Source organism: Leptosomus discolor, chromosome 7 (genome assembly GCF_034619465.1).
Source record: "Leptosomus discolor isolate bLepDis1 chromosome 7, bLepDis1.hap2, whole genome shotgun sequence".
Taxonomy (NCBI): domain Eukaryota; kingdom Metazoa; phylum Chordata; class Aves; order Leptosomiformes; family Leptosomidae; genus Leptosomus; species Leptosomus discolor.
In genome coordinates this window covers 64,841,491-64,869,174 of record NC_141397.1, presented here as the reverse complement: position 1 = coordinate 64,869,174, position 27,684 = coordinate 64,841,491, and the positions used below count along the sequence as shown (strand labels likewise).

Below are 27,684 nucleotides of genomic sequence, written 5' to 3'. Positions count from 1 at the left end.
CTTCCCCCCCCCCCCTTCCCCGCCTCGGGGCCGCCTGCCCGCCGCTTCCCACCGGTCGGAGGCGGCACCGCGTCCCGGCAGCCCCCATGGCCCTCTGCAACGGAGACGCCAAGGTCAGTGCCGCCGGGCTTCCCCCTCCACCAACCCTCCCGCCCGGGCCGGGACTCTGCCCGCCGCCCGCCCGGGCCTGACGGGCGCTTTGTGCCGCCGGGCCCGGCCCGGCCTGGCTTGGCTTGGCTTGGCTTGGCTTGGCGGCCGCCTCGGCCCGGCGGGCACATGGCGCGGCGGGGCCTGGCCTTCCCCCGCCGCTGCCGCCTCCCGGGGGCTGCGGGCGGCCCTGCGGCGCGGAGCAGGCCGGGGAGCGGGGCTGGGCGGCCGTGGGGAGCGCGGGGGGCCGGTGCCTGCCTGCGCGGGCGGCTGCCCGCGGCCCTTCCCCCCCCCCCGCCCCGCTCGGTCACGACAGCGGTTGCTCTGGGAAAATTGAATTAATTTCACCATCTGGGTTTGAATAGGATTTTTTTCGACGCGTTGGCTCACAGCGCGGCCGAGCCCGCCCAAGGCAGCCTGTGGCCCCTCCGGCGGGATTGCCGAAGGGGGGGGGGGGGGGGGGTATGGCCAGCACCGTCCCTAGGCAGCCAGCCCGGCTGTTGGGGCATCGCGTCCCAGGGCGAGCGGTCACTTGTTCGGCCAAGTCGAGAGAAGAGTCGCTTTGCTGAACGGCGGGCTTGTCCCCAGCAGCCCTCCCGCAGGGTCCCCTCTCTCCGTCCTGCTGACCCCCGGGGTCGCGCTGCTCCCTCCGCATCGCCCCGCGTCCCGTTGGCAGCGACGGGGGCAAAAAGAGAGAGACGTGTGTCGGTGTAGGTCTTGTGCCACCGGGGTGGCAAAATGACTCGTGTGCCTCTGCGAAGCTGAAGTTTGTTCTTGGCAATGCAACTTCTGAACCAAACCCCTGCGAGTTGTCTCAAGCCGCTTCTGTGGTAGGATAGAAGCCTTGTTCAAGACTTCTCATCCAGTTTGCAAAGGGTGACTCTGAGGGGGTTTTTTAAGTGCTCAGTTGGTCCCTACTGAAGTTTTTTGACATGCCTTTCCCTGACCAGTGCCACAGTCTCCTTTCCTGGCTGGGGCTGCTCTTGAGGGCTCCACTTTCGAGGGTGGTGGCACCCAGAGCTGGCTATGTGAGGCAAAGCTTGTCTCCCATGAACCACGCTCTCGCAGGAAGCGGGCACCGAGAGCTAACGAGAGCGGTTTCCGCAGGGGGCCAGGTCCCAGCAGCCATTGGAAATCCGCATGTGACTTACATAAATTAAAGTTTGTCTGAGATATAACGGTGTGGGCTCTTGTATCAGTCTCGGGGATTGCCTGAGTTTTAAGGAGTTACTTTCCTGTTATACTTTGAAAAAAATATGAGTAAGTGTTCTTATACCTGCTTCATTTTAATGCCACAGGGAAACAATTAAACTCTTGTAAAACCTGTGCTGGCTTGAAAGTGCCAGATCAAGGCTCCTGGTTTAGGCTTGTCCTATGTTATTAGTGTGGGTAAAAGTTCGGGGCTGAGAGCTTGGACAGAGGGGCCGCTGCTGCAGACTGGGCTCTGCCAGGTCCTTCTCGGTACTCCAGAGTGTGACTGTTCTGTATGCTGATGTGTTTTATAAACTGCATTAATGAAAATCCTGCGAGCATGTGGGTGTGTGAAATGCTGAAAAATTCACTGATTCTGCAGAAGTGGGCTGTTAGGAACCCACAAATTTAGTTTAAAGCTCTAGGTAGGTACACTGAGGAATGAGATGTGCCGTGTCCTTAGCTAATGCAAGCCTGCTGGCAGGTCTCCTACCACAGCTCGTTATACAACTCATAACTTTTTTTTTTTTTAACACAAAAAAGCCCCAGCCATGATGGAAGCTTTTTTGCTTCTGGTGTTACCAAGTGGTAGAGCTGAAATGATGGATCGAGGCTGACCCTTGCCGTGGCAGCGCAGTCGGAGGTGGCAGTACAGTTGAGGTGGCGCTCGGACCTGGGTTCCAGGTCTCGGGTCTGTGAAACAGCGGGCAAACAGCAGTCTGGAGATCATACAGCTTTTTTGTAGTGTCATGGCTTTATTTGCTTCATCAGCTGTAGAGAACAGTAGGAATCCTTCACATATGATGTGGTTTTAAGGGTGACTTGTGATTTAAATTAGCTGCATGTAGACTTTTTGACCTCATTTTTCTCTTGACGTACACAAGTTCCACGCTGGTTTTAGTCCCGGTCTCAGGGTGTCAGAACGGTGCCTCTGTCCGCTCTGCCCCAGCGCCTGAACCGCCCTGGGTGGCTGTCAAACCAGCTTCAGCAGACATTCTCAAAAATACCAACTGCTCCAGGGTTTTGTGAAAATAGACCAAGGGAAGACAAGGAACTCTAGTTATACCCCTCCTGAGGGGCAAAAGAGCTTTTATTAGAAACTGGAGAATCCTCACCCTCTTCATCTTTCTCCTGGCATGCGTATGGTATACAAACGTGTGAGCTAATCTGCCATGTTGGCTGCACTCTGACAGCATCTGTTCCTTTTTTTTATGTTATTAAATGAAGTTTCCCTTGTTAAATTTGGGTTCAGAATCTTTAGCCTTGGAGCTGTGCCTTTAAATAAAGCAAGCCAGATCCTCTAGTGACTTACCGCCTTTCTCCTTCCTCTTTTTCCTTGTGATTTATGTTAGCATTTCTGTTGGGCTCCCTTCAGAGCTGAACCTCCTTACAGTTGAACTTTAGCTCAAAAGTGAAGTACAGAACCTCCTCTGACGCAGTCCCTGTGGCGAGTCGCCTGGGTTAGCTCTCGGGATGGGGCTTGCTGCAAGGTTGCCTACGGGAGAAAAGGACAGCGGGCAGTGTCCCGTGTAGCACTGGGAGAACGTTATTTCAGCCTGTAGTTTACTCTAAGCCCATGTCTCAGGGAGCAGTGAGTTATTAGGCCACCAGTTGAATAATTTTCTGGTTTTTTTGGGGAGGTGCATGTTGCCTTGCGCATCTTGCATGTGCCCCGTAAGGAGATCCATGTTACTCGATGGATGCAGTGCTTTTACTGGATTTTAGCCCAAATGCCCTTAGGATCATCTGAGGAAAAACCTTCTGAGCTGTTATTAAATGCTGGCTTTTGGGATTTTGGGAGGGCATTGATGGACTCCCAGCAAAACTGAGGCAATGAGCTGTTACTTGAAGCCTGAAACAGCCATTTTTCAGGGCTGTGTAAGCGATTAAGAAGTAACTCTAATGCTGATGCAGTTGGGCGTGAAAATGTTCCTCCGATCGTTGTGCAAAACGATGCTCTGCTTTGCAAGAGTGAAGAAGCAGGGACGGCTCGGGGAAGGGGTGTGCCAGCTCGGGAGCTGGGTGCCCGCGCCTGGGTGACTGCGATGTTCTGCCTGGTTCGTCCTCGTGATGGAGGGGTACGTGTCGCTGCCCTGCCTTTGCTGAGGAGAACGAAGGAGGGAGCCGGTTCGTTTGAGATACAGACCTGCTTAGGCCGCCTCACGCGATGTTTCTCAAACTACTCCCAGTGTAACCTCGAGCTCTTTTTGTTTTCACGTGCGCGTCTCCCCCAGAGCTGGTGCTGGGGCCCAGCGAGCTACACCCGGCTGCTCAAAGCAGCTCGGTGCCTTCAGGGTAGGGCGCTGAGAACGAGATTGATTTACAAGCTACAGATGTAAACGCTTGGCTATCGGTCCAGCTGAGCCGATGCCGACAATAACTCGGGTTTAGGGGTTTTTTTTTGTTTTTGTTTTTTTTTTTTTGCTGTAAAGTGTACAAGCTGCCTTCCCAGAGTTGGACCGCTTTCTTGCTCATTCTGTAGGTTCTTAGGGGTGGTCTGCAGGTTGGGAAACGCTGGGGTAGGATGTGTGGGCGGCACTGCTGGTGGCTGGGACCCATCCACGCAGGGGCTGGCTATGCACCCGTGGCTTGCCCGGGGGTCTGGAGGGGACTGCTCACGTCCCGCCCTGGTGGAGGTGGACGATCTCGGACGCTAAGCGATGAGGGCTGCAGAGCTCTGTCCCTTCATGGAACAAGCTACAGCACGTGCTCCAAAACAATTAAAAGGCTTTTAATAAGGAATAGCACTGCAAGGAATAGCGTTTGCCACAAGGTGGGATCAGGAAAGAATAAGGATGTTGGTCTTCGTTGAAGAACTGCTAACTTAGAAATTGCTGGGTGAAAATGCCCAGAATTACTCTAAAAGTGATTCCCGCCCTTCTGCTGGAAGGGAAGACAGTTCTGGTGACCTCTCTCCATCTGACCAGGGGGTTTGAAGGGGTGTTTGCTGCTGGAGTCTGCTTTCCTCCAACACGTGCCCTTTTTGTTGTGTAACCCAAGACTAAAAAGTCATTAAGAGCTCCTCGTCAGGCGCATTTGGCTGCCAGCTGAAGGAAAGGAATTAAGTAACTGACTCTAACCTGGATTTAGGCTTTTGAGGGATTTGGCACTGTGTTTTCTGCTTATGCCCTTTAATTTAGATAGAACCTTTTCCAGCTAGTAAGCTTTGGGAGTTTCCAGTGTCCTTGCCTTCGTTGACTAATTTGAAGACCGTTACCTGAGGTGTCTCTTGGTAGCTGAGGAAGAAGGCTCGAAGGCAGCCTTTGCTGTGTATTTGGTGGGGAGAACGTGCCCCAGCAGGATGATGCTCTCCTCCAGGATGAACTGTGGTTGATGTGGGGGTGATTATCTGACCTGTGTGGAAATACTGTGGCGTGCTGCAGGCTGCCCCACCTTCCTTCAGAGCCTGAGCAGCGGTGGTGGGAACTGGCTGGTGAGCCCTGGGTCGAAGGATGTGTCGCCTGGTACAAACACGCAGAGCACCTTCAACATGCTGTAATTAAAACCTGAAGTGGTTGTAAGCTTCAGGATGTGTTTTGAGGCAGCGTTTGCCAAAGTAAAACCTTCCCCAGTTTTTCCTTCATCAAACTGCATTGGCAAGGAAACGGTGTAAGCTTTAAGTTAAGGGGAAAACACCCCCAAAGTAAGTGATTTCTTTTAAGCAGCATGTTTTTTTCTGCATTAATTTCTTGGTGTCTTACAGTGCGGTTGCGTTCACATTCTTCCTTGAAGATCCTCCGATAAGGACACTTCCATGGAATGGCTGCCTCTTTTCACAGTTTCTTTTTTAAAAAATAAAGAAGAAACTTGTCCTTGTGTTTCCTAGCCCTCTTTCAGATTTAGCTGGTGTTGCCCAACCAATTCAAATATGACAGGGTCAAAGAGAACCATGGCTTTGTTCCGATGTGCAATCTGCTTGAATGCTGTATTCAAAAGTATTTTGTTTTTTTTTTGTTTTGTTTTTAGTTATTTAGCAGAGACATTTGTTCTCGATTTCTCCTTTTTATTCTCTCCAGGAGGTAATGTCAAGTGAAAGTTCAGCGTATGAGGCAGTGTGATGGGGGAAAGACATTTTTCTTCTGAATTTGTACTGTCCTGTTTTGCTTGAGAAAAGGCACATGCTCTTAATTATCGTAGGGTGTGCTGGGTTTTATATGGAGCTGTAAAACGGAAAAAGCTGGAGCGGCTGGAGCGGTGAACAGGGCGTATGACTTCTAATTTACAGAAAGCTCTGCCTTCATTAGCTTATTAGCATTTCTCTTTTCCCCCTGACTTGTGCCATGTTTGATTTTGGGGGTGGGGATGTCATGGGGGTGGGGATGTCATGTTTGTGTGGCTGCTTGGGAGGGATGTGCGGTGTTAATGCATAGCCCCTTTACCCTGCCGGGGCACCTACTGGTCCTTAGAAACCTGAGGATTTTTTCATGTAGAAGTTTCTCTGCTATCTTTATCGTGTTAATCATAAATTAACAGAGAGGCGGCCTTAGCCAGCTTTGCAGATGTTAGCTGTTTCAGAGATCTGGCGTAAGGTCTGCGATGTGTCACTGTAAAGCGCTGACGTGGGTGATGTTCGCAGCCGGAGAACGCCGGAGGAGAGCTCAAGGATGGGCAGCACCACTACGAGGGAGCCGTCGTCATCCTCGATGCTGGAGCGCAGTACGGGAAGGTCATAGACCGTCGGGTGCGCGAGCTGTTCGTCCAGTCCGAGATCTTCCCGTTGGAAACGCCAGCCTTTGCCATCCGAGAACAAGGGTTTCGGTAGGTCGTTCCCGGCGGCGCCGCTCTCCGTTGGGTCTGACGGGATCTGATGTTGGCAGCGGGGGTAATTGCCTGGGGTTTATGTGCAGTGATGTTACCGCTTGCATCTTTAGCTGGTCCTCGGAAACACCTGAGTTCTGCTGGGGGCGCTTGTGCAGCAATACAAATTTTGTCTATTTGCTTCTTAATGCCTTAATGTCACTTTAATCATTTGCATTTGTAAGTGTGATTTAAGAGGCTGCATTTTAAACGTGTATCTGCAAAAATTTAGATGATCTTGCTGTTTTACCTGTTAAACTAGGTAGCTGTTAATCAAGAAAGCAAGTCTTGTGAGTTTCTAAAAATTATTTTCTTAGTTTAATTAAAAAAAAAAAAAAATAACTAACTTGGGTACTGAAGATACTGTGGTAAGTCATGCCAAACTGTTTCTGGGAAGCAACTAAAAGGAAAACCAAAACTACTACTCGTTGTTTGCAGTAAGAAAAGGTCTCACAGTTATTTAGTGCTTTGTACGTGCGTTTCTTTTTCTTGTTTTATTGGGCTTAGCAGGGTATGCCTGTCTTGTGTGTGTGGAAAATAAATACCCTGAAGTCTGCAAACCATCAGAGACTTTATTTGTCAGTTTGGTACAAATCCAGAAATACAGTGCCTGTGTGCTTCTCAGTTGTGCCCGATGACAGATAAGACACTGCTTTGCTGCAGAATTGCATTTTTCTAATCAATGGTAATTAGTGAACCGGTAAACAGGATATTTTATTAAGTCAAATAGGAACTTATTGATCTCTTCTAAAAATGCAGAGAACAGAAAACCCAGGAACTGCTGGATCTATCAGGTAGCTGTTGTGTGAAGAATTTCTCTTTCAGAAATGTTCTGAAAAATACCTTCTCCTGTCAGATCTTGTTTATAATTCTTTCACAATCAAGTCTTTAATAGATGGACATGCCTAATTACTGGTTTAAAACCAATTCCTGCATCTCCCGTGTGTTGGATTTGAGGTGTGAGTCATAGTACTAGTGATGTTTTGTCTCAGACCTGCGCTGCACTGATGCAGGTTTGTGGTGGGAAGACCTTTTCCCCCTTTCTTTTCGCAGCTGAAGGTTCTTCAGAGTCCTGCTGGGCTTGTCATTCCAAGTAATTACTCTCTAAAATGTGGCAAAACCTCTTTGTTCAAAAGGTCACTTCTCGGGGTTAAGATGGTGGTTTTGGGTTATTGGTTAGCCAGACGGGTCAATAAGCGTTGTGTCCACGGTCCAGCCGGTCGTTTGCACTGAGGAAAGCTAAACGAGTGCTGCTGCCAGCCATTGGGTGCCTTTATTCAGTGACCGCTGTAAAAACGAGCTTGTGGTTTCACTGCAAGATTTTGATATGTATTATAGGTATTCCATGTGGCATGGAAACAGTCAGGTTTCCAGGTTGCAGCTCGTGCACCGAGTGGGCTGAGGAGCTGTGCTTTGGTCTGTGCCAAGGTTTGAGACAGGCAGCGAGGCTGAACGTTTTGCTAAATCTATTTACATGTCGTGTTTAAAAAGCCAGCCCTTCAGTTCTCTTGGTTTTGGAACAGTCTCTAGTGACAGGTTTCCTCTAACTGTTTCCACAAAGTCCTGGGCCGAGGAGGTGCCACAGTCACGGGCTCCGCTGGTGTTAGTCTGGATTCTGGCGCTGTCGGAGCTCTGCCGTGGGCCTTGAGGTCGGGGTGTCCGTTTTACTCTCGGTATTTTTACGTGGTTCCTGGTGTACCTTTAATCCATTGCGAACAGGCTTTCCAAAGCTGGGTCAGGTTGTTGTGGAAGTGGTTTAAGGTAAACCAGAAAAGGGTATAGTCATACCAATGCGAGAAGGCATGTGAGAAATGATGTGGTGTTGCAGTAAAACTTTCAAAATCTACATCCCATGCTAGTTGTAATTTCCCCTGGACAGTTGAGAAGGTGCAAGTTCCTCTCTCATCCTCAGCGCATAATTTTTTTCTTTAGGACTTGGGCACATTGGATGATCTTTCTGTATTCTGTGGGATTTTAATTGATATGGAAAAAAGCAGATTTTTAAGACTCTACTTTTTGGATAGGACAGTGCGTAACTCTTTTGACTTACACAAATGTTCAATTTGTAAGTGAGGCTATATTTCCTTTGAATGGTGTTAAGTAGTGTTCTGTACATATGGCACTTAAGCAAGTGCTTCTGTACGTGGAATTACTCGAAGCAGCAACACCACAAGACATTAAGAGTTTTTCAGTCTCTTTCTAGCAGTGCCTGAGTTTGGGAAATTCACCGTGTCTCCGACTTGAGCAGAAATGCCCGTACATGTACAGCAGGCACTAGCTGTCAGGGCTGTTCAGCGTGAAACTGCGCCTGTGCCAGCTGTGTGCTTACTCCAAAGCTCACTTGTAGATCCCGACGTACAAAGAAATAAATGCTGCCTCGTCCACCTCGCAAGGCGCTGTGCTCTGGCTCCCGGGGATGCCCCGACCAGCCGGTCCCGTCCCCTGCGTTGCAGTGAGGAGCCCGGGCTGGGGGAGGTGGAGGGAGGTGGGCTGCAGGGGAGACCCAGCCATGCGTTGGTGGGAGCGGGTGCCCTGCGTGACTGCAGTTGGGGGGTGGCATTTGGTGCGTGGGGCTTGTTACTGCACGAGTGTTGGTGCTGGTGGTACAGATGTTGTAAGCGTCCTGCCCGTTTCTGCTGCTTAAAACCAGAAAAATTCTGTTTTGTCCCTACTTGCATGGTGAACACTCTAAACAATGCAGGAAGAAAGCTTTGTTGGATGCGTTTAATGCCATGTGTGCCACTTCTCTCCCTTCCTGTTTTGCGTTTCTCGCTCCGAAGAATGGATTTGATGTTCTCTGCGAAATAAACAGTACGCGAGTCCAAGGTCTGGCACACCCGTGTTTGACCCTGGGCCGAGGCTAAAAGCGTTGCCCAACTGGCTGGTGCTCCTCCAGTTCAGGATCTTGCAAACCATTGTGCTTGGCAGAGGTCTCTCTTCCCCTTTGAAAAGATTTAGTTCTCTATTATAATGTGAAGTATTAACTTCAAACCATACATGCTTGCATGTATTGGACTTTTAATTCACAGCCTGCTGCTGGTGCTGTCTCACTTTGTAATCAGAGTGGAGTAAGGGACGTTTTCTCAGTGGGTCTAGAAATTTGGGAGTCTGTTTTTTGAACGCAACTCCTTTCCAGTTGGCAGAGACGTCATGAGGTACATGGATCTTAATGCTGATACTCTGCATCTGGTCTTAGCCATCTTGCTTCTCTTGTAGTTGACACTTGGCTGTGAGGAATTTAAAATACAGTCGCTTTTTAAGGTGGTTTATATTTGACTTTGTTTAAACTGGTGAAAATACTTCTCTGGTAAGCCCCTGGTTTTGACAGCTGTAGCGTGGCAAAGTTAAGCTATATGTTAGGGTATCTGTTAAAATTTATGTTAGAGTATATAGCATTCTAAGAGTATTGTGAGACAATGTCAATGTTTAAAGCAAATAGAGAGGTTTTGAAGTAAACAATACGTTTGAGTTAATGTTTTCTTTATCTCTTGTCTGCAGAGCTATCATTATATCTGGAGGACCAAACTCTGTGTATGCAGAAGATGCACCATGGTTCGACCCAGCGATATTTACAATAGGAAAACCAGTTCTTGGAATCTGCTACGGCATGCAGGTGCTGCCGAGAGATATGTTTGTCTACAGCCGTCTTCTAGGTCTCATTTCTGATACTAACTGAAGATGAACTGCTAAAGGACCTGCTTTGCAAATAGAAGCAGTGTGCCAGGCTTGTGAAAGATATTTTTAAAGTGCTAATTGGTAAACTGAGCATACTGTGGATTCTTCCCTTGGCTCTGCCGTATCAATAGCGTAAATGGTTTCTCTTTGCTTGTTTTGTCACAATAAGTGTAACCTGGTGGTCATTAACTAATTCTGCCTGGTTAGTATTGGGGAATGTGCCCCTCACGTAAACAAGTGAAATGGTTTTTCCCTTTGGTTTTCAAGCACTGGGTGTTTCTAGCATAGTTCTTAAGAGGGCTTAAACCGCCCCCCGCAGCACGCACTTACCTTGGGACTGAGTGGTGATCCTGCAGTGATCTCGTAGATCCGAGCTGAGTGAAGCAGCAAACTTCCAAGGAGACAGGGGATGGATTAGATGCATGACTTCGGGTTCTGTATCTTGGTTTTTTTTTTCCAGGGCTAGTGATTTACTAGGCCTTCAGAGGTGCTGAGTCATGGCTGGAAAAACTCCTTTAGAAAGGCTGGTAGTTACGGAAGCAATGTTGGCACTCCCTGTTCCAAAGGGAAACGTGTGTTTTATTAAAATACGCCCTAAAATGCTAAGCAAATTGAAAACCACGTTAGCTAGCCTCAAGCAGGGGAGTTCCTCAAGTCTGACATTATGGAAATTAATCGAGTGTGTGTATTAACGCGCTACTGCTTCATCAGAAAAGATTGAAATGAGTCAAGTGTACTAAGTATAATATCAAACTAGGTCTAAAATGAAGCCTTAGATCTGAAAAGTAAAGTAGTTGGAAGGTAAAATTCTGAAAATGTTTTTGAAGTGGCCAGTTGCAAGGAAAAAAACTTTGAGACTTCTGAAATCTAAAACGCAGATATCCAGCTGCAAACGACAAGGTGAGGTTTTGAAAAGAACGAACGTAGTTGAGAATTGTCCTGGAAATGCAGGTAGTTAGGTCTTTGTTCTTTTTTTTCAATTGATTCTAGTTTTTAATGTTTGTTTAGGGGCCTTCAGAAGGAAGAGCTTGTGCTCCTCAAAGAACGAACGTAGTTGAGAATTGTACAGCAGGGATTATTAAGAGTCACAAAAATAGCACTAAGGGCTCAACTTTTTGACTGCTGCTTCAGAGCTGAGGAGCCAGCTTTTGAGAAGCTTAAGCCTGTTGGACGGCCCTTAACTAAAGAATAGATAAATCAGATTTCTGTTCAGCAGCTTAACTGTTCTTATGATAACTGGCCTCGGATACTCAGCTGGTTTGCAGAGCAGCCATTTATCAGTGCAAGTGGGTGCACGCTGTTGAATATGCACAGTTTTGTGAATCTCCGCCTGTTGCCCGCTGTTGCGGCTGCCCGCTGCGGGGGGCAGCGGTCCCCAGCTCTGCTGACAGAAGGCCGGCAGAAGGGAACAAGCCCAATACAGAATAATGATTAATTCTGAAGAGAGTTCTTACCGTTTTGCAAAACAACATGTTAGATTGGTATCATCGTGAAAAACTAGGTTGGTGTGTATCGGAGGGCTAGAGCTGTTGTCAGTCATAGGCAGGCTGAGGTTTAAAGTGGTGCTAGATTGGTGCTTTTTCATATAGTGTTTTTGTTTTGACAGATGATGAATAAGGTGTTTGGAGGTACGGTGCACAAGAAGAGTGTTAGAGAAGATGGTGTGTTCAGCATTACTCTGGATAACACGTGTTCGCTGTTCAGGTACACAGACATTTTAAGTTATCAGAACAATATTGGAAACAGCGGTCTGGAAATTGCTGTCTGGATGAGAGGAAGCTTATTTTAAATAAAAGAGTGAGATTGCACCCGTGTTCATCTGATAATTTCTACTAACACTTGTACAGCTGTGTTCATGAGTAAACAAGTTACTCATTTAAACAAATACTTAACTTAAAAGCGTGACTTCTCAACTGACTCTAGGAATGCACATATATTTGCTTGGAATATTGTGTAAACCTGTTATTTTGAAGTAGAATGTTTCATCCGAGACACCATAAAATGTACCACACCATGAGAATCTCTGTTAAGCTCTTATATCCTTCTGCTGTGCAATGCATTACTCTTGTATTGGTTGTCACCCATCCAATTTTCGAAAGGTAATAGAAAAATCTGAAACCATTCATTTTCTGCTTTCCTTTAAAATTGCTTTGTGATGTTTTATAAAACCAGAATTAGATTTCTTGGTAGTTTGTCAATGCCCCTCGAGTCCCTTGTAATAATTCTAACAGTTTACTTATACCCAGTGTTCCAATTTTATTAACTTTCCCTTGTAGGGCTACTGCAGAACTTTACACCCTGCATAAAGTCTGAGGTGCCCAAACTGTCCTCAAAACACTTAGCTTTGAGCGAGAAGACTTCACTTTATTGAAATAAAAAGCAGGACTCCAAGTATCCTGATTGACTCTAGATAGGTCTACATGTCAAAGAGGGGATACTTCGATCTTGACCTGTTTATAAAAAGCCCACAAACCCTTCTGACTTTAAATAATTCCCTCTTGCATGAAGGATGTACAACTTCTGCAGCTTCCAACAGAGGCATCTCGGGGCTGTAGATGACAGTTTCTGGGAAGGAAATCTTGACCAATGGACCTGGTCAATCGAGATGTTCTTTATCGGGATCCCTAAGGGGTTCTCCTGGAAATGCAGGTAGTTAGATCTTTGTTCTTTTTTTTCAATTGATTCTAGTTTTTAATGTTTGTTTAGGGGCCTTCAGAAGGAAGAGCTTGTGCTCCTCACTCACGGAGATAGTGTGGATAAAGTAGCTGATGGATTCAAAGTGGTTGCGCAGTCCGGGAACATTATAGCAGGTATCTATTTTATACTGAAACTGTCTTTTTGAGAGTATTCATTAAAGGCAGGAGTGTGGCAGACAGTAGTTAGAACCAAATTTAATTGCCAAATAAGTGAATTGTTTTTAGCACTTTCTGGTACGTGTTTGCTTGCATGTTGTGCTGTCCTGATAATAAAGAAACAAACAGACACGAAAATGCATGGTCCTGTTTTTAAATGGGTGGTTTAAGGAAAGTTTAACTTTATTTTTATGGCTCTCGTTGTTTTACAGTATGCCTGTGTTGTTTCTCTTTGAAATAGAATATCGTGTGCCCACAAGGCGGGGGAGAGGAGGACGTGTCCTGTAGTGTGCAGCAGAAGTGGTGTTTGGGTTTTGCACTGTAATCGTACAAGTCAAACACTGCTTAATTATTAAGGCTTGATTAACTTGTTACATATTTAATATTATTACATGAATGTTAAACTGAGCAAAAGTAATGGTACTGAAAGCAGTGTTTCAGACACTACAGACAGAAAAATGTAGGACCTTAGAATTTGGTTTTTGAAAGGTACTTGAGTTATTGAACGCCAAACAGCCTCGTTGAGTCTCTTTCCTAGGAGGTGGGAGACCTGGAGAGGTCTTAAGTTTGCTGAGCCACTGAGTAAGATCTCAAAATACTCAACTGGTTTATTTTAAACCTTTCATTTAAAAAAAAAAAAAAGCTTAAGATACTGCTCTGAAATCAGACAGGTAACTACTTTGAGAAAAACTGACCTTCTACAAGATTAAAGATGGCTTGTTACAGAAAGATTCTTTCCAAAATAGACAGAGCATCCGTTATATTCTGGCTTGCCTTCGCAGCAAGCGATCTAGAGCTCAGGCCTGCCCAGCTCGCTCTGTAGATGGTTTTGCTGTGTGAAGTTTGCTGCACCCAGCGTGCAGGCTGCACCGCAGCTCCGGGGTCCTTCCCTGCGCTTCGTGGAGGCGTTGGGAACAGAGCTGGGCCTTCCCTGTGCCGCTTCCCGTGGGCTCTTACAAAAGCCTCTGGCTCCTTGTGCCTGGGCAAGCGAAGAAATGCTGGTGAGGTGGTGGCCAGGCTTCCAGCCGTGAAAGGAAGGACGGTGATACAGCGAACCCGTGGGCTTGGCGCGGATCAGCGGGATTAGGCAGTATCCCTACTGGTTTTTTAATCCCAGTCTGACCAACGCTTAGTGGGTGCAAGGTGCCGTATTGCGATCTTCCTCCAAGTGACCCTGCGGAGGCTGTTAGAGCGCGGTGGTGCTCGCGGACGTACCCCGGGAGGGACACTTGCACCGCTTGACCAGCGCAGCCCTTGGAACGCAGGTGCGGCTGTGTCAGCGTGCCGGGGGTGCAGCGTCGAGTAAGGTACCACGTGGCGAGGAAAAATGTAATTGATTTTCTGTGCCACGGTGGTTTTCCTAGGATGTCTGAGTGTTTTCCTTCGTTTCGGAGGGATCGTGCGTTCTAGATAGGTAACAGTACCCTTGTTTCTCATCTTAACCGGGGTCTTCAGTTCTGATTGGCGATTTGTGCCAAAACGTGGCAGAATAAATCCCTCAAAAAGTGCGTGCTTGGCTTCCCTGGGTATGTGTTTCACTTCCAGTTGTTTTTTTTTTTTTCTCATGCTCTTTCTTTGCACCAATGAAGGCATAGCAAATGAATCTAAAAAACTGTATGGAGCGCAGTTCCACCCTGAAGTTAGCCTCACAGTGAATGGAAAAATGATCCTGAAGAATTTTCTTTACGATATTGCGGGGTGCAGTGGTACCTTTACAGTGGAAAACAGAGAACTTCAGTGCATTCAAGATATCAAGGAGAAAGTGGGCTCATCAAAAGTCCTGGTAAGTAAGTGGAATTAAAGCTGAAAAATTATTTGCAAAAGCCTGACAGAAACACTGCCGCTTACGGTTACTGAGGTGAATTTGAAAAATGCAGAGTTGTCATCGTTTGGGTAATACATTAAACAGATTTTAGAAAGTTTGCACAATTGGGTCGATAAGTTGTTTGACTTCTTGTTTTCTTCCAAATCACTGACTGTAAGTCAGTAGTCTCTTCTGATCCTCATAGTTGTATCTGAATTACTTGTTAATGCTTTCCCTGCAGACAGCTGACCAAATGTTGTTGTTGTTTGGGTTTTTTTTTTTTTCCTCCTGCTTAGGTTTTACTCAGTGGTGGCGTGGACTCAACAGTGTGTACTGCTCTCCTGAACCGAGCTTTAAACCGAGATCAGGTCATAGCTGTACACATAGATAATGGATTTATGCGCAAAAGAGAGAGTCAGTCTGTGGAGGAGGCACTCAAAAAACTTGGGATTCAAGTTAAAGGTACATAATTGTGTTAAATATGCCCCGTACCATTAATGACGTGGCCAGTCTCCTAAAATGTACGTTTAGTGTTTTGTTTCATTCATTTGAATGGATCTTCACCGTTCTCGGACTTCACATGCCAAAGCCTGGTTGCTAATTTGGCACCGCCTTGGCCTGTTCGCAGAATTCCAAACCTAAAATATTAAGCCTTACTGCTATTTGATGGGAGCATACAGTGAACTGACCCATCTCTTCAGTTGTTGGGATGCGGCATCTGCTGTTGGGGCACGGCAAAGCAGGGGATATGTGCCTCAGTCGCTTTTCTGCTGATGGCTGAGGAATCCTTTTCAGCACAACTCATTTGATGGCAGTTTTCTTCAGTAGCTTGGTAAACAGTGCTCCGCTGGGGCTTTATTTCTTGTCCTGGATCTCTCTTTTTAAGCAGAGCTCATTTGGGTGATTGAATGCTGTTAGAGCCGAAGTGACTTTTTCGAGGCATTTTGGTTTTGCTCTCCTGGCTTCTAACTAGGTGCATTTTAGTTGTTTTGGGAGCAGCTTATTGAGAAGCAATACATGATGAGAGAGTGGAAGGTACCTTGTGAAGCCTGCCGAGGAGGTTTAGAGTTTATTGGTGCCTGAAGTACGAGCAGGTCGGAGAAGACAAATGATGTATGTTTGAGTTGTGCGAGCAATGAGAGCTGCTTGATGCTGCCCAGCTGACTTATTTTCTGAGTAATCGCTGTGAGTTCCTGGGGCTGTGCCGAAGTACCGCTGTCAAGTGGTTCTCTCGTGCTCTGGTGGGCAGCGTGGCGCTAGGGGAGCGATGCTTTCCGCCGGCCTGGCAGCGTGAAGCAGCGCAGGGAGCTGCCTGTTGGCGTCTTGCAGATTGGGCTGCGATACCCTGATGCGGCAGAGGCCAAGCTCTGTTGTACGCACATCTCTTTTTGGTTTTACTTTGTCCTTTTGGTGGAAAAATCTGTGCCTCGTTCTTGCGCTCTGCAGACCGATAAACCTGGGCTCTGGCAGGCTGCTGGAGTAACAAATTGAGGGAATCCCTTCGCTGCAAATGCTCCTTCTGTAGGTCACAGAGTTCAGTGCTGGTAAAAGATGCCAAAGAGCCTCCTAGCTGATCTCTCTCTAAATTATGAGGCATAATGTGCTATGAGTAACTAGTGCATCATTTAATTTTAGTTGCAGAAAGGCCTTGGGGAAATGCCACCCTGTAAACTATTTAAATAAAGCAAGTGAATTACAATCTAAGAGGGGAGGCAAGAACTGAACTTTCACACGGTTGCCTAGCCTCATGATATGAAAAAAATTGCCCTCTAGTGTAAGTTAATAAGAGAAATAAAATGCATTTGTTACAATTAATTCTTAAGCAGCCCTGTTTAATGCAGTTAATAGTCAAAGGACTGGAATCATTTTTGTTTTCCTTTTTTAAAGCAATAGAGTGAAACTTACTTTTTTGGAACCTTGCATAAAAATCTTTACTGGCTTTGCCAAAAACTTCCTGTAATTTCGTGCAGTGGTGAATGCAGCTCATTCCTTCTATAATGGCACAACAACTCTGCCCATCTCGGATGAGGACAGAACTCCGCGTAAAAGAATTAGCAAGACCTTAAATATGACTACAAGTCCTGAAGAGAAAAGAAAAATTATCGGTGACACCTTTGTTAAGGTAATGTTTGTGATTATTCGTTAGTTGGGTTTGGTTTTTAATGGTATGTTTTCTAGATGAATCTTCTGCTGTCAGACTGTTCCATTCTAGAGCACTGTGCACTCGGTGGCATCAGTGGTTTTATAAGTTACGGGTGACCGAAAGAAGCTGTTGATGCGTTACCCTAAGCCCAAAATTTCTGGCAATCAATCAATAGTCACAACAGGGTTCACAGGCATTGCACTAGATCCACCGTCGCGTTTGGATACGCTATATTGGTTGGCCATTCATTTCGGTTGCATAAACTTCCATGTAATGTTGTTTTTTCACCAAACTGGTGGGTAGCATGGATTGGGGCATGCTCCTGTTGCTTTGCTGGAGATGAACCGTTGTCCATCTGTCAGCAGTCAGTGTTGGTGATGCAGGGAGGGTATAACATTGTCAGGCAGTGATGTTCCTGTAGTCTGAAGATGCTTTTTCCATTTTATGTTCAACAAAATATGGGATTACAGGACTATTTCAGCAGTGGGCCGGTGTCATAGCTAGTCGTCCTGTTTGTTTGTGCTTTTGCAGCTCGGTAGCATTTGTTGGGCAATCCGTTATCTTCTTGTGGACCTTTGACAACCACAAAGTAGACTGGAACACTTTTTCTTTCTTCTCTCCGTCTTATAGATTGCTAATGAGGTTATTGGAGAAATGAACCTGAAACCCGAAGAGGTTTTCCTTGCTCAGGGTACCCTCAGACCTGATCTCATTGAAAGCGCTTCCCTTGTTGCAAGCGGCAAAGCTGAAGTCATCAAAACTCATCATAATGACACAGAGCTGATTCGAAAGTTAAGAGAAGAGGTAAATGGAAATGAGGACACTGGTGTATCCTTCTGGTTCTCACAGAGGTGACACTGCGTATCAAAAATGAACAACTTCTTCTATGTTTTGCTGGTACAACTGTCCTATGTTGATGGGACCCTCTTCTGACGAGGCCCTTTAGATTCTGTTGTAATATGTTGCAATTTATTACACTTCCTTCTAGCTGCTGCATTCCCAAAGTAGTCAAAGTTGTTTAGGGTATTTCCAGCATTGGATACTGAGGAAGATGTCAACAGATTGGACATGGATTCATTCAGTGTGAGCAATGGTGTTCTCAACTGCAAGCTGAAAGCTGTTTCCTTGCCCTTTAACCCTCAAACCAAACCTGCATCCTAGTAAGGAAGCAGAGCAATACCAAATGCCTTTAGCAGGAGACAAGTTTCAGACTTCTCAGACAACTTTATTCTGGTTCAGCTGGAATTCATGATGCAACAGGTCAGTTATTCCTTCTGTGGTATCTTGTTCTGAACGCTAGTCAGTGGGTGACCTTTAGGTACTGATGGTCCAGGTCTGGCACGTTAGGGATTCAGGCAAGAGTGGTGACAGTGCTGTAGTGGCAAGCCCCTGTTGAGAGAGAGGACCAAAACTCTCCTTCTTTTGAACCTCTAGTAACGCTCAGCACTGCAAGTGTAGCATTCTCCTCTCTTTTGGGAGGGCATGAGCATAATGCATTTAAATGTGCTGAAGTCTAGGGACGGTTCCTTCGGGTGCCTGCAGCGATGAGTTCTTGCTGTTATGCAGCTTCTGCATCATGTTACTAGGAACCTGATCGGCTGCCTGCCAGCGGGACGCTGGTGGCACACAATCTGTCAGCTTAAGAGACCACGAATCTTTCTGAAATGGCCCAGCACAGACACCTATGGATGATGGTGATGAGGCTGAAGATGATACGGATGCGGGAGGTTGAACTGTCTGAAGATAAGCAGCCCGAGTCCTGTCCCTTTGATTGCACTCCCAATCAGTCTGTTTAGGCCAAAGCCCAGAAAAGCTTTCTGAATGCCTTTCTGGTGCAGAGCTCTTAACCGTTAGCGTATGAAGCAAATGTAGGAGGTTGCCCTGTTTTGCCTTTTCCAACATCAGGATGGTGAGTTCTCCAACTGTATTATAAAATAAGAAAGAATCAACACAGGAGACGACACTTAATAACCCCGTTGGAAGGTGCTCCGTTATTGGCAAGGCCCAACCATAGGAGAGAAAGTAACTGTTACGGGCTCACACTTGTAGTACTGCACAGAGTATTTTCAAGGCTTTTAGGTTGGTTTGAACGTCTAGGGAAGAGAAGAAAGGTCTGAATTTCTGCAGACAGTCAGAGCAGGCTTTACCTAGAGCTGTGTCTGCAGTGATTGAGCCGTTGATACTTAACCTTCCTTGTCTTAGCCTCTGCCCTGCAACTCTTTTTACACATTCACATGTACTTTCCTTTCCAGTGGTTATGCCAGTGTGGGCAGCCTGTGAACAGCAGGCTGATTTGACTGCCATAACCGAAACATTTGAAGCTTTTTGTTTGAATACGTAAGCTGGAGCATAAAGTGCTTTTTCTTTTTTTTTTTTTTTAAGGGTAAAGTAATAGAACCACTGAAAGACTTTCACAAAGATGAAGTGCGAGTGCTTGGGAGAGAACTTGGTCTTCCTGAGGAGCTGGTTTCGAGGCATCCCTTCCCAGGTATGAGAGTTGGTCTGTGCTACTTAGTGAGGGGCTGTGGACCACGTTGGTATTGTTTAGAACATACTTAACTTGTAGAATAAATTTATGTTGGAACCTACAAATTCTAAACAGGAAAAAATTGATGGATTTGTTAGTTTTTACTTGAGCAGGATCTTTTTTCAGGAAAAGAACATTTGAGAGCAGCTTTGTTGTGTATACTGATCAAAGGAGAAGTTTTATAATTGAGTTTGCTTTTAGTTGTATTTGTTTCTTTTAGTTGTATAAGCCAAAGCGAGAACTGTCAGTGAAGCGCAGCTGAATGCTGCCCGAGCTCTCAAATGCATCTTGCTTGAAATAATGGCCTGTACCTGCCTGCCTTTGCTGTTCTGAAAGTGATTGCATGGAAAATAACAACAGTGCTCCACCAGAAGACACCCCAAGTGTAGAACCTAGCAAAGCCCACGTCCTTTTAAAGGGGCTATGTTTTTCTGTCCGTGTGTTTCGAAATTGTCCTGCAGGGTGTGCAGTAGTCCCTGGCAGAGCGCGTGGGCTGCTCTGCTCACGCCCCGGCATCGCGTGACAGGCAGGAATCTGCCCTCAGACACTTGGAGCACGTTCCGTGTGCTTTGGGATGAAGCAGCTAAAAGGCCAGATAGCCCCGAGGGGTCTTTCAAAGCAGTGGAGACTCCACTGTAAGTTATAACCGACTCTTCCGTCCCAGTTGCCTCGCGAAGGGGAGGAGGAGGTTCCTGGTGGCTTTGGCTGGCCAGCCACCACGCTTCCCCCCCGCGAACCGCTGCTGTGCACAGCCAGCCCCTTTAAGGTGTAGGTAGAGAATGCTTCAATGTACCCAACAGAAATAACTTTCCAGAATAAACTGCATGTATATTTTTTGTCTTGTAGGGTGCTAAGACACTTGCAGTACAGGTGCAGTAGCAGAGCATGCTGTACCCCATGACTGACCTGCAGTTCCAGGGGCTGTCACAGTTTTAGGGGAAAGTCAGCTTTCCCGTTAATTAGTATAATGGTTTTTCAACTTTGCCTTGCAGGTCCTGGTCTAGCAATCAGAGTGATATGTGCTGAGGAGCCTTACGTGTGCAAAGACTTTCCTGAAACAAACAACATTTTGAAAATAGTTGCGGATTTTTCTGCGAGTGTTAAGAAGGTAACAACATTCTAATATGCATAAAAGTAGTATGATCGTTCTGTAGTGGCCTGCCAGAGGTTTAAGTTGCTCAAAGTTTGAAACTACTCATTTGTGCTCTTATAATACACTCCAGTACAACTCACCTGAAAGTGTTGAGGATGGTATAGTAGAACTTTTAGCGCCGTGACTGGTGCAAGTGTTGAACAATTTCTGGAAAATGGAAGTTTATATACCTTTCAAATAGGAAATGAATTTTGTTTTAGTTAAACTTTGTGCAGCTGAGGCTTCTGGATGTACTTCAAACCACGTAGTATCAGGAAAAGACCTTTTCCCTCCCTGAAATAATTACAACTTTGTAGGTTTGCGTGCCCTGACAGCGCTGAATGTCTAAATGACAGTGCAAGAGCGAGAAGCTAGTGCTTGCCGGGTGTCCTGGACAGAAGCCTCAAGTTTTTAGTCAGTGATGGTTAAGTTCTCAATTTCATAACTGTTATGACCTTTGTGATTATTGTAAGCTCACTTGAACTGAACTGCAGGGAGGTGAGAAGTCGTTAGCAGGGGCTTGCTCTAGGGTGTAAATTCAAAACAGCTTCCAAAACATTTTTGGTAAATACTAAAGGGCACACATTTACATCTGCTTTTCCTTTAAAACATATTGAATTGTAGAGTAGGGTTACAGGATATTGCTTTGTTCTGGATCTGAAATAAACAACAAAAATTAAAAGTTACAGCTTTGTGAAAGAGAGAATGAGCTTAGGAAAAGAGCTTCACTTGCAGCTTTGGAGAGCTTCAGCTTTACAATACACGCACTCTAATCACATAAAATTGCTTTTGCTAACCCTTAGTTATTAAATGAAGGATATTTCTTAAATAGTTCCAAGCGGTAAATGTAGACTACATTTAAGCAAACAGCTCCTTAAATAATGATTTGATTGGCACTGTGTAGGTCTGAGTGTTTGGGGGCTTTATTTAACTAGAATTTATTTTTCTGTGTCATTGCACAGCCCCATACTTTGCTGCAGAGGGTCAAAGCGTGTACAACTGAAGAAGACCAGGAGAAGCTGATGCAGATTACAAGCCTACATTCACTGAATGCCTTCTTGTTACCAATCAAAACTGTGGGAGTGCAGGTAAACGGGTTGATTTGAGGGATGTCCTGAAAGCCCATGCCTAGCGGTGCAGCAGGCCGCAGTGAAGCGCGATAATTGCTGCTTTAAGATTGAAAAGAAAGGGCTTGACTCAAGAACTTCCAGTCCCTTGGAAGGCTTCTTCACTGGGCAGTCGTAGCTGTGAAGTACCTTTCTTTGCACAGAAAATACCAGCGCACAATCGGTCCCTGTGCTCTGGGCGCCTTCTCTGAATCTCTCCGTTTATACACCCTCGTCAGCTCGTGGGAGCTCTGTCGTCTTCCTCTCTGTGTTCTCATGCACGTGGTGCCTCTCAGCGTACTGATCTCACCAGCTCAGTGTCTGCTGAATGTTGGCACAAAATACGCTCCTGTGACCTGCAGGACGAAGGGGAAAGCGTTGTGAGCTGTTTTGGCAGCAAAGTTCACATTCAGTTTTTATTCTTTTTAATTTGTAGGGTGACTGTCGTTCGTATAGCTACGTTTGTGGGATCTCTAGTAAAGATGCCCCACACTGGGAGTCTCTTATGTTTCTTGCCAGGCTCATACCACGCATGTGCCACAACATAAACAGGTCAGTGTTTTGAATTGTCTTTATTTCTAATGATCTACTCGATATATGGAAGTTTAGCATGCACAAGCATTCTCCTGTTTCATCTTTGGTAGAATTTTCTAATGTGTTGGACAGGTGTGTCATACAGAGGTGACAGATACTCAGTAAATCAAAGCAGAGGGTTAGTTCTGGGATTGCTCGCCTGAAAAAGAAGTTGATAGCCTATCCCCTCTTTTTTTTTTTGAGCGCTTGATTAGACAACATCCAGTGGAACTTGGGCAAAATCCTTTTTGAAAGATTCCAAGCCTGCTGATGAGTTGTGGTGTCTCACAGTTGTGGCTTTTTTTGCTTTGTGTCAATAAGGGAATTCACATGGGACTGACGGTTCTAATGGCACGTAGGAGAGCTCCAGAGCTGGGCAGTTCAATCTTAATTGAGCTCTCTTGTGAATATGCATTTTCCAGCTGCTTGATTCCATAACTGTTCTAGCAGCTGAAGTTGCTTAGATATTAAATCAGCTCTGGGGAACACGTATCCTCCTTGCCTGGCTGTAGACTTTCTGATGAAACTGCTTATAATTGCTTGTAGCAAAACTTGACTTTGTCAGGTAAGTGACACCTACTGAAAGCGGTATTGTTCTTAAAGGCAAGATCTTGAATTGCAAGATACTCCTTTAAACTAAATGCAGAGGGAACAAAAGAAGGCATCAAATCAGGATTGCGTGTGCTGGATTCACAGCGTTGCTGTCTTCCTTAAGCTCTTTTGGGTTTAGTACTGCCCTCCTGAACATACCACACCTCTGGGAGTTCTGCTGTGGCAGGGTATGGTTTCAGAATCTTTCGTCGCTGTTTGTGGGGACACTGAAGCTGGCAGTTTGAGGAGTCCACTGAAATAGTTGGTCTTCTGCCCAGCTATGCCTGCAGACTTCATATTACAAACAAAAATACAGAATGCAAAACTTGCATGTTTTTCTGCTTTGGATTTTAGACAAGTATTCTTGGTTTGTCTCTACAAACTCAAAATACCTTGCATGAATACGTTGTCGTAAATCCATGGATGAGGCCAGTCAGACAATGTTATACTTTGCTTTTTTGCTCTGCAATGTATGAAAGACAATGAAGGAGATTAAAAAGATGAAGCTGATGTGACTGCTTTGAATTCAGAAGATATTTTATTGCAGATGCACTTAGGTAGATTTAGAAACTGCAGTGTTAGTGCCCTGTGCAGAAAACACAGCTACCCGTTAACAATCAGGTTTACTGTTTAATAGTATGTTTGGGTGCTGGTTTCGTATTAGGAGAGAAGATAGAAATTGTAAGCACTTCCTACGTAGCTTTCTTAGAGTAATCTTAACTTTTACTGACATCAAAGAAAAATTGAAAAAACACCCTTTATGAAATCACTGAGTTAGTATTTCTGTTGGTTTTTTTTTTTTAAAGGATTATTGTCCTGAATAAGTAATATTGGGGCTATTGCTTGTCTCTAGCAAACCAAAATAAATTAGTACTTCTGACTTCCAAAGCTGTATGCATGTCATGTTTATAGAATATATGCATGAGGTTATGGTGAGCTCTAGTTAGTAGCTAAGGAGCAAAATGAAGTAGTACGCGCTTTTTCCTGGGTTTATTTTCTCACTGCGATGCTGAAGATGCAGCCTTTAGGGAATCTGCTCCATCCCAGGTGCGCAAAATGCGGGTTTCTGCCATCCTGTTTGTTTTCCAGAGTTGTGTACGTGTTCGGTCCACCGGTCAAAGAACCTCCTACAGATGTCACCCCCACTTTCCTGACCACAGGGGTCCTCAGCACTTTACGTCAAGCTGATTTTGAGGCTCACAATATTCTCAGGGAGTCTGGTAGGTGCTTCGCCTTATCCCACGAGTTAGACTTTTGTTTCAAGATCCCTGCAAACCTACCTGGCTGTAGTTACAGTGGTACTGGGGAAATGCAAAGGCTTCTCGAATATCTCCAAAAAAGTGGTAGATTAATGAGATGACAGGCAGGAGCCTTTTCTGGAAGCTGTAGAAGCTGGTAGCTGAAGGGCAGGCATTGCTAGGCTTTCTGCCAGCAGAATTAATTTTAGGGGATTTGGGGGATTGAGGCTCGCCTCTGACCCGTAAGCTCAGAGGTGTGGTGGAAACTTCTGCAAAAAGCGCTGTTAGTCAGCGGAAAATCAGCCAAATGAACTTCTCTTTCCAATTATCTTGGTCATCAGTATTTACCTGAAGGAAATAAACCTGTAATGAAACTTGTAGTGTCTAAATCATGGGGGTTTTGTTGAAAAGGGGCCTGAATACGAAGTGTCTAGTGGTGATGAGGCTCACTACACGCGGTGATTTTGTGTTTCTTGACTTTAAGTGAAAGCTGTGTTTGTAAACCCAGCCACCTCGGGCTAGCAGACGGTGATGCTTCAAACCCTTGACATCCAGGGAGCATTCAGTACCCTGTGCTACGGCAGGCAGCGTGTGGGAATCCAGTAGTTCCGAGGTTCAGTCTGTTTTGGTTTGGTTTTACTTAATTACATTTGAAGATGCGATAGGTGTGGGAAGCAGTTCGTCAGGCTTGCCCGTATTTTGTAGGAATCACGTCACAAAGGACAGCTCTCTTTGAAAATACATCCTCATTTTGCAAGGCTGTCTTAACCATAATTTGTACAAAATTAACCTCAAAATGCTGAGGATAACGCTGTCAGTTGTGTTTGTGAAAGTGTAGATGTGTCTCGCAAACTTTGGGTGACGCTTGGCTTTGCGTGAATGAATCGCTCCCAAAAATAAGACTGGAGTTATCGTTTAGTGAGGGAGACTCATTGTACCAGCAGCTCGGACCGGTGCTAGCGGAGGGCGAGAGCCTGTGTCGGTGTCAGACTGGCTCTGCGGGCTGCCACGGGCCTGGATCTTCAACTTCTGGGTCATTAAACAGTGTAATTAGCGGGGCTGTGTATTGGCTTTCGGAAGGAGATATTTAAAACAAAAGTGAGAGGTGATTGTCTGGAGTTCCCTATCAACCACAAGCCACGGGGGTGCTTAAGAGCTTCCTCTTAAATACGTCAAAGACACAGGGATAGTTGTGAGTGGCTTTTTATTGGGCTTGATATGGGGATAGATAAAACCCCACAGTTCTGTTACGTGGGAAGCAAAGTAGATCTTAAATTGCATTCCCCGTGAGTCGGAGGGATAACAGAGATTATCTGGTTTTGTTCTGCATGCCTGCACACGCTGAAGGTCATTTCAAGGGGCGGTTTGAGTAGGTTTGGTGGGTGCACCACTGAGTGTGATCTTCTGGGGTGTGGTAGCAGTCGCAGAAAGATTCCCCGAAGAGGTAAATGTAGCTCCTAGTATGTGGTTTGAAGTACGTGTGGGAAAATCTGCCCCACTTCTGTCGTGCTTGTGTCTTCCAACCAAATTAATGCACTTTGCACTACTGTTTTCTGAAGGCTATGCCGGAAAAATTAGCCAGATGCCAATAATACTGACACCGCTGCATTTCGATCGGGACCCCCTACAGAAGCAACCTTCCTGTCAAAGATCGGTGGTTATTCGAACTTTTATTACAAGTGATTTTATGACTGGTATCGCAGCAACTCCTGGTAATGAGGTTCCAGAAGAGGTAATGCGGGTTTTCAAGTTTCTTTTCCACGTGAACTAGCGTTGTAGATGACTCGCGTTGACTTTCTTCCCTCTCTCTTGGTTGCTTGCCTGGACTTGGATTTTATTGCCATTTTTTGTCTCTTTCGTAGTATTCATTAGGAAGAATATGGTGGTGTTTGGGGAAAAAAACTGACAAAATGAGAAGCTGGCAGATGGGTATGACAAACTTAAAGGTTTCCAGCCGAGTTGAGCCAAAATACCATCAATTAAAAAAGAAAACACCCCAACCATTCCTGGGATTTTGAAATTAATTTTAGCATTAGTAATTAGAAATGTCCTGCCTTACAGGGTTGCCCTTGATTGTCACTTCTGATTTACTGGAACCTGCTGTTTAACGTCTTAGCGAGCTGTTCCCTGTTTAGGTCACCGAAAGGATTTAGGAGTCAAGTTCAGGCGTATTTTTCTGGGAAACTTTATCCATGTCTGGTTTTGAGTACTTTGTGTCTCTGGGAGTGCAGTGTAGATGAAGAACAGGGTTGACTTTCTTAAAGAAATACTGTAAAAGCATATAGGCATTGTGTAGTAATGGTATGTAACTGAAGCCTTGTACTTCAAGGCAACCTGTTATTTTGGAAAGAAATGATTCGGGGTTAAGTTACTGTGTGAACTATTCCTTATATAAAATGAGGATTCATTTGACCTTGAAGTTTGTGTTTTAAAAAAAACCAAACAAACACACACCCCCCTAAACAAAACAACCAAACACCCCAAAAACTCCAACCACACAAAACACCCCACATACTGCAAAATGTAAAGTGGTCCCTTCAAGGCTGGTGATACTGTGGTAACAGAACAGTAGAGGTTGTGGAAAATGCCTGTGTTTATGGGGAAAATAATCATATTTGATTAAAAATTTTCTGTTTTTTTTTTTTTTTCCCATGGACAGCAATGCATTGTTTGATTTATGCTTGCACGATGAAACAGCGTGCCGTGTCAGTGGCGTTGCTGTGAACGGTGGGGTTTTTAAGGAGGCTGAACTTCTGAGGATCAGCAAATTCTCACCTAGAGTACTTTTGCTAGTGTGAATTGATTGTGAACTCTGGAGAATAACTTGATGGAAACTCTTCCCTTTGGATGCCTCTTTCTGTTTGGGGTTTGGGTTTTTTTTTTATCTTTTAGAGCTCACTTTTTTGTTTTGAAGGGTTTTGCTCAGGCTGTTGCTTTGTGTTTGGTGGTGGTTCAGCTGGAGATGGTGGCCTGAGAAAAGTCTGAGAACGATTGATAGTAACACATAACAGCATATGTTCCTGCTGAACTTTCAAGAAATAGTTTTGAAGCTGAAGAGTGCTGCTGTGAGGGAAGTGTATTGTGATTGACACCCGGTTTATTATCAGTGCCAAAACTCGGCGAGTTCCAAACGTAACTGCAGACATCACGAAAGCAGAGGTTTCGAGTTGATTTTATTTCTTAATTGGTGGCAATATGCTAATAGCTATAGGCTCTTTGTCTCGTGTATAACAGAATTAGTGTGAACCAAGTTTTCCTTTTCCGAGCTCTTCTCGGATAGTTTTCATCAGGTCTGTTTTACATGCTTGCATCTGATTTTTTTTTTATTTTTTATTTTTTTCCCTCCACAATAGGTTGTGTTAAAAATGGTGTCGGAGATTAAGAAGATTCCTGGCATTTCTCGGGTGATGTATGACTTGACGTCAAAGCCACCAGGAACTACAGAGTGGGAGTAATTAACTTTTTTTTCTATTGAAGTACTGTGTGCAGTCTAAATCATATCAGAAACCATTCCCAGTGTTGACATGCAGTACTGTGAAAGAGTGACTGGAGCTGCTACATCGCATCAGATTCCTCTCCTGGAGCATAAACCTGCAGTTAAGAGCTGTGCTGGGAATAATAACGAAGTGGGGCTGAGGATTTGTACGGGTAAATAACCACGGCGGCGCTGCCGGTGCGCAGACAGATTCCTATTGCTTTTGCCTTCGTCTTACCGATTCTTCCCGTTCTCATGTGTGTAACTGTTACCTGTCATTTCAGCGTCTCTTTGTTTTTGTACACTGTGTAAAAAGAGACAGTTTATTTACTTCTACCGAAAGCATTGTTACAGCCTGAAAATGTAAAATGAATTCTTTGTGACCAACTGCTTTTGAACGGATTTATTATAAATAAATATTTTGCCAAATGGA

General features: G+C 45.3%; 1 protein-coding gene across 1 annotated transcript; it reads left to right on the top strand.

The window, feature by feature from the left end:
- The first annotated feature begins 86 nt into the window (after window positions 1-86).
- GMPS (guanosine monophosphate synthase) lies at window positions 87-27,684 on the top strand. Its single transcript, XM_086468723.1, has 16 exons — window positions 87-113; window positions 5,915-6,096; window positions 9,634-9,748; window positions 11,417-11,514; window positions 12,517-12,620; window positions 14,252-14,445; window positions 14,763-14,928; window positions 16,437-16,588; window positions 17,240-17,413; window positions 18,992-19,097; window positions 20,129-20,244; window positions 21,231-21,356; window positions 21,811-21,926; window positions 23,628-23,758; window positions 25,336-25,508; window positions 27,130-27,684. The coding sequence occupies exons 1-16, from the start codon at window positions 87-89 to the stop codon at window positions 27,229-27,231; spliced, it is 2,082 nt and encodes a 693-aa protein (XP_086324849.1). The 3' UTR covers window positions 27,232-27,684.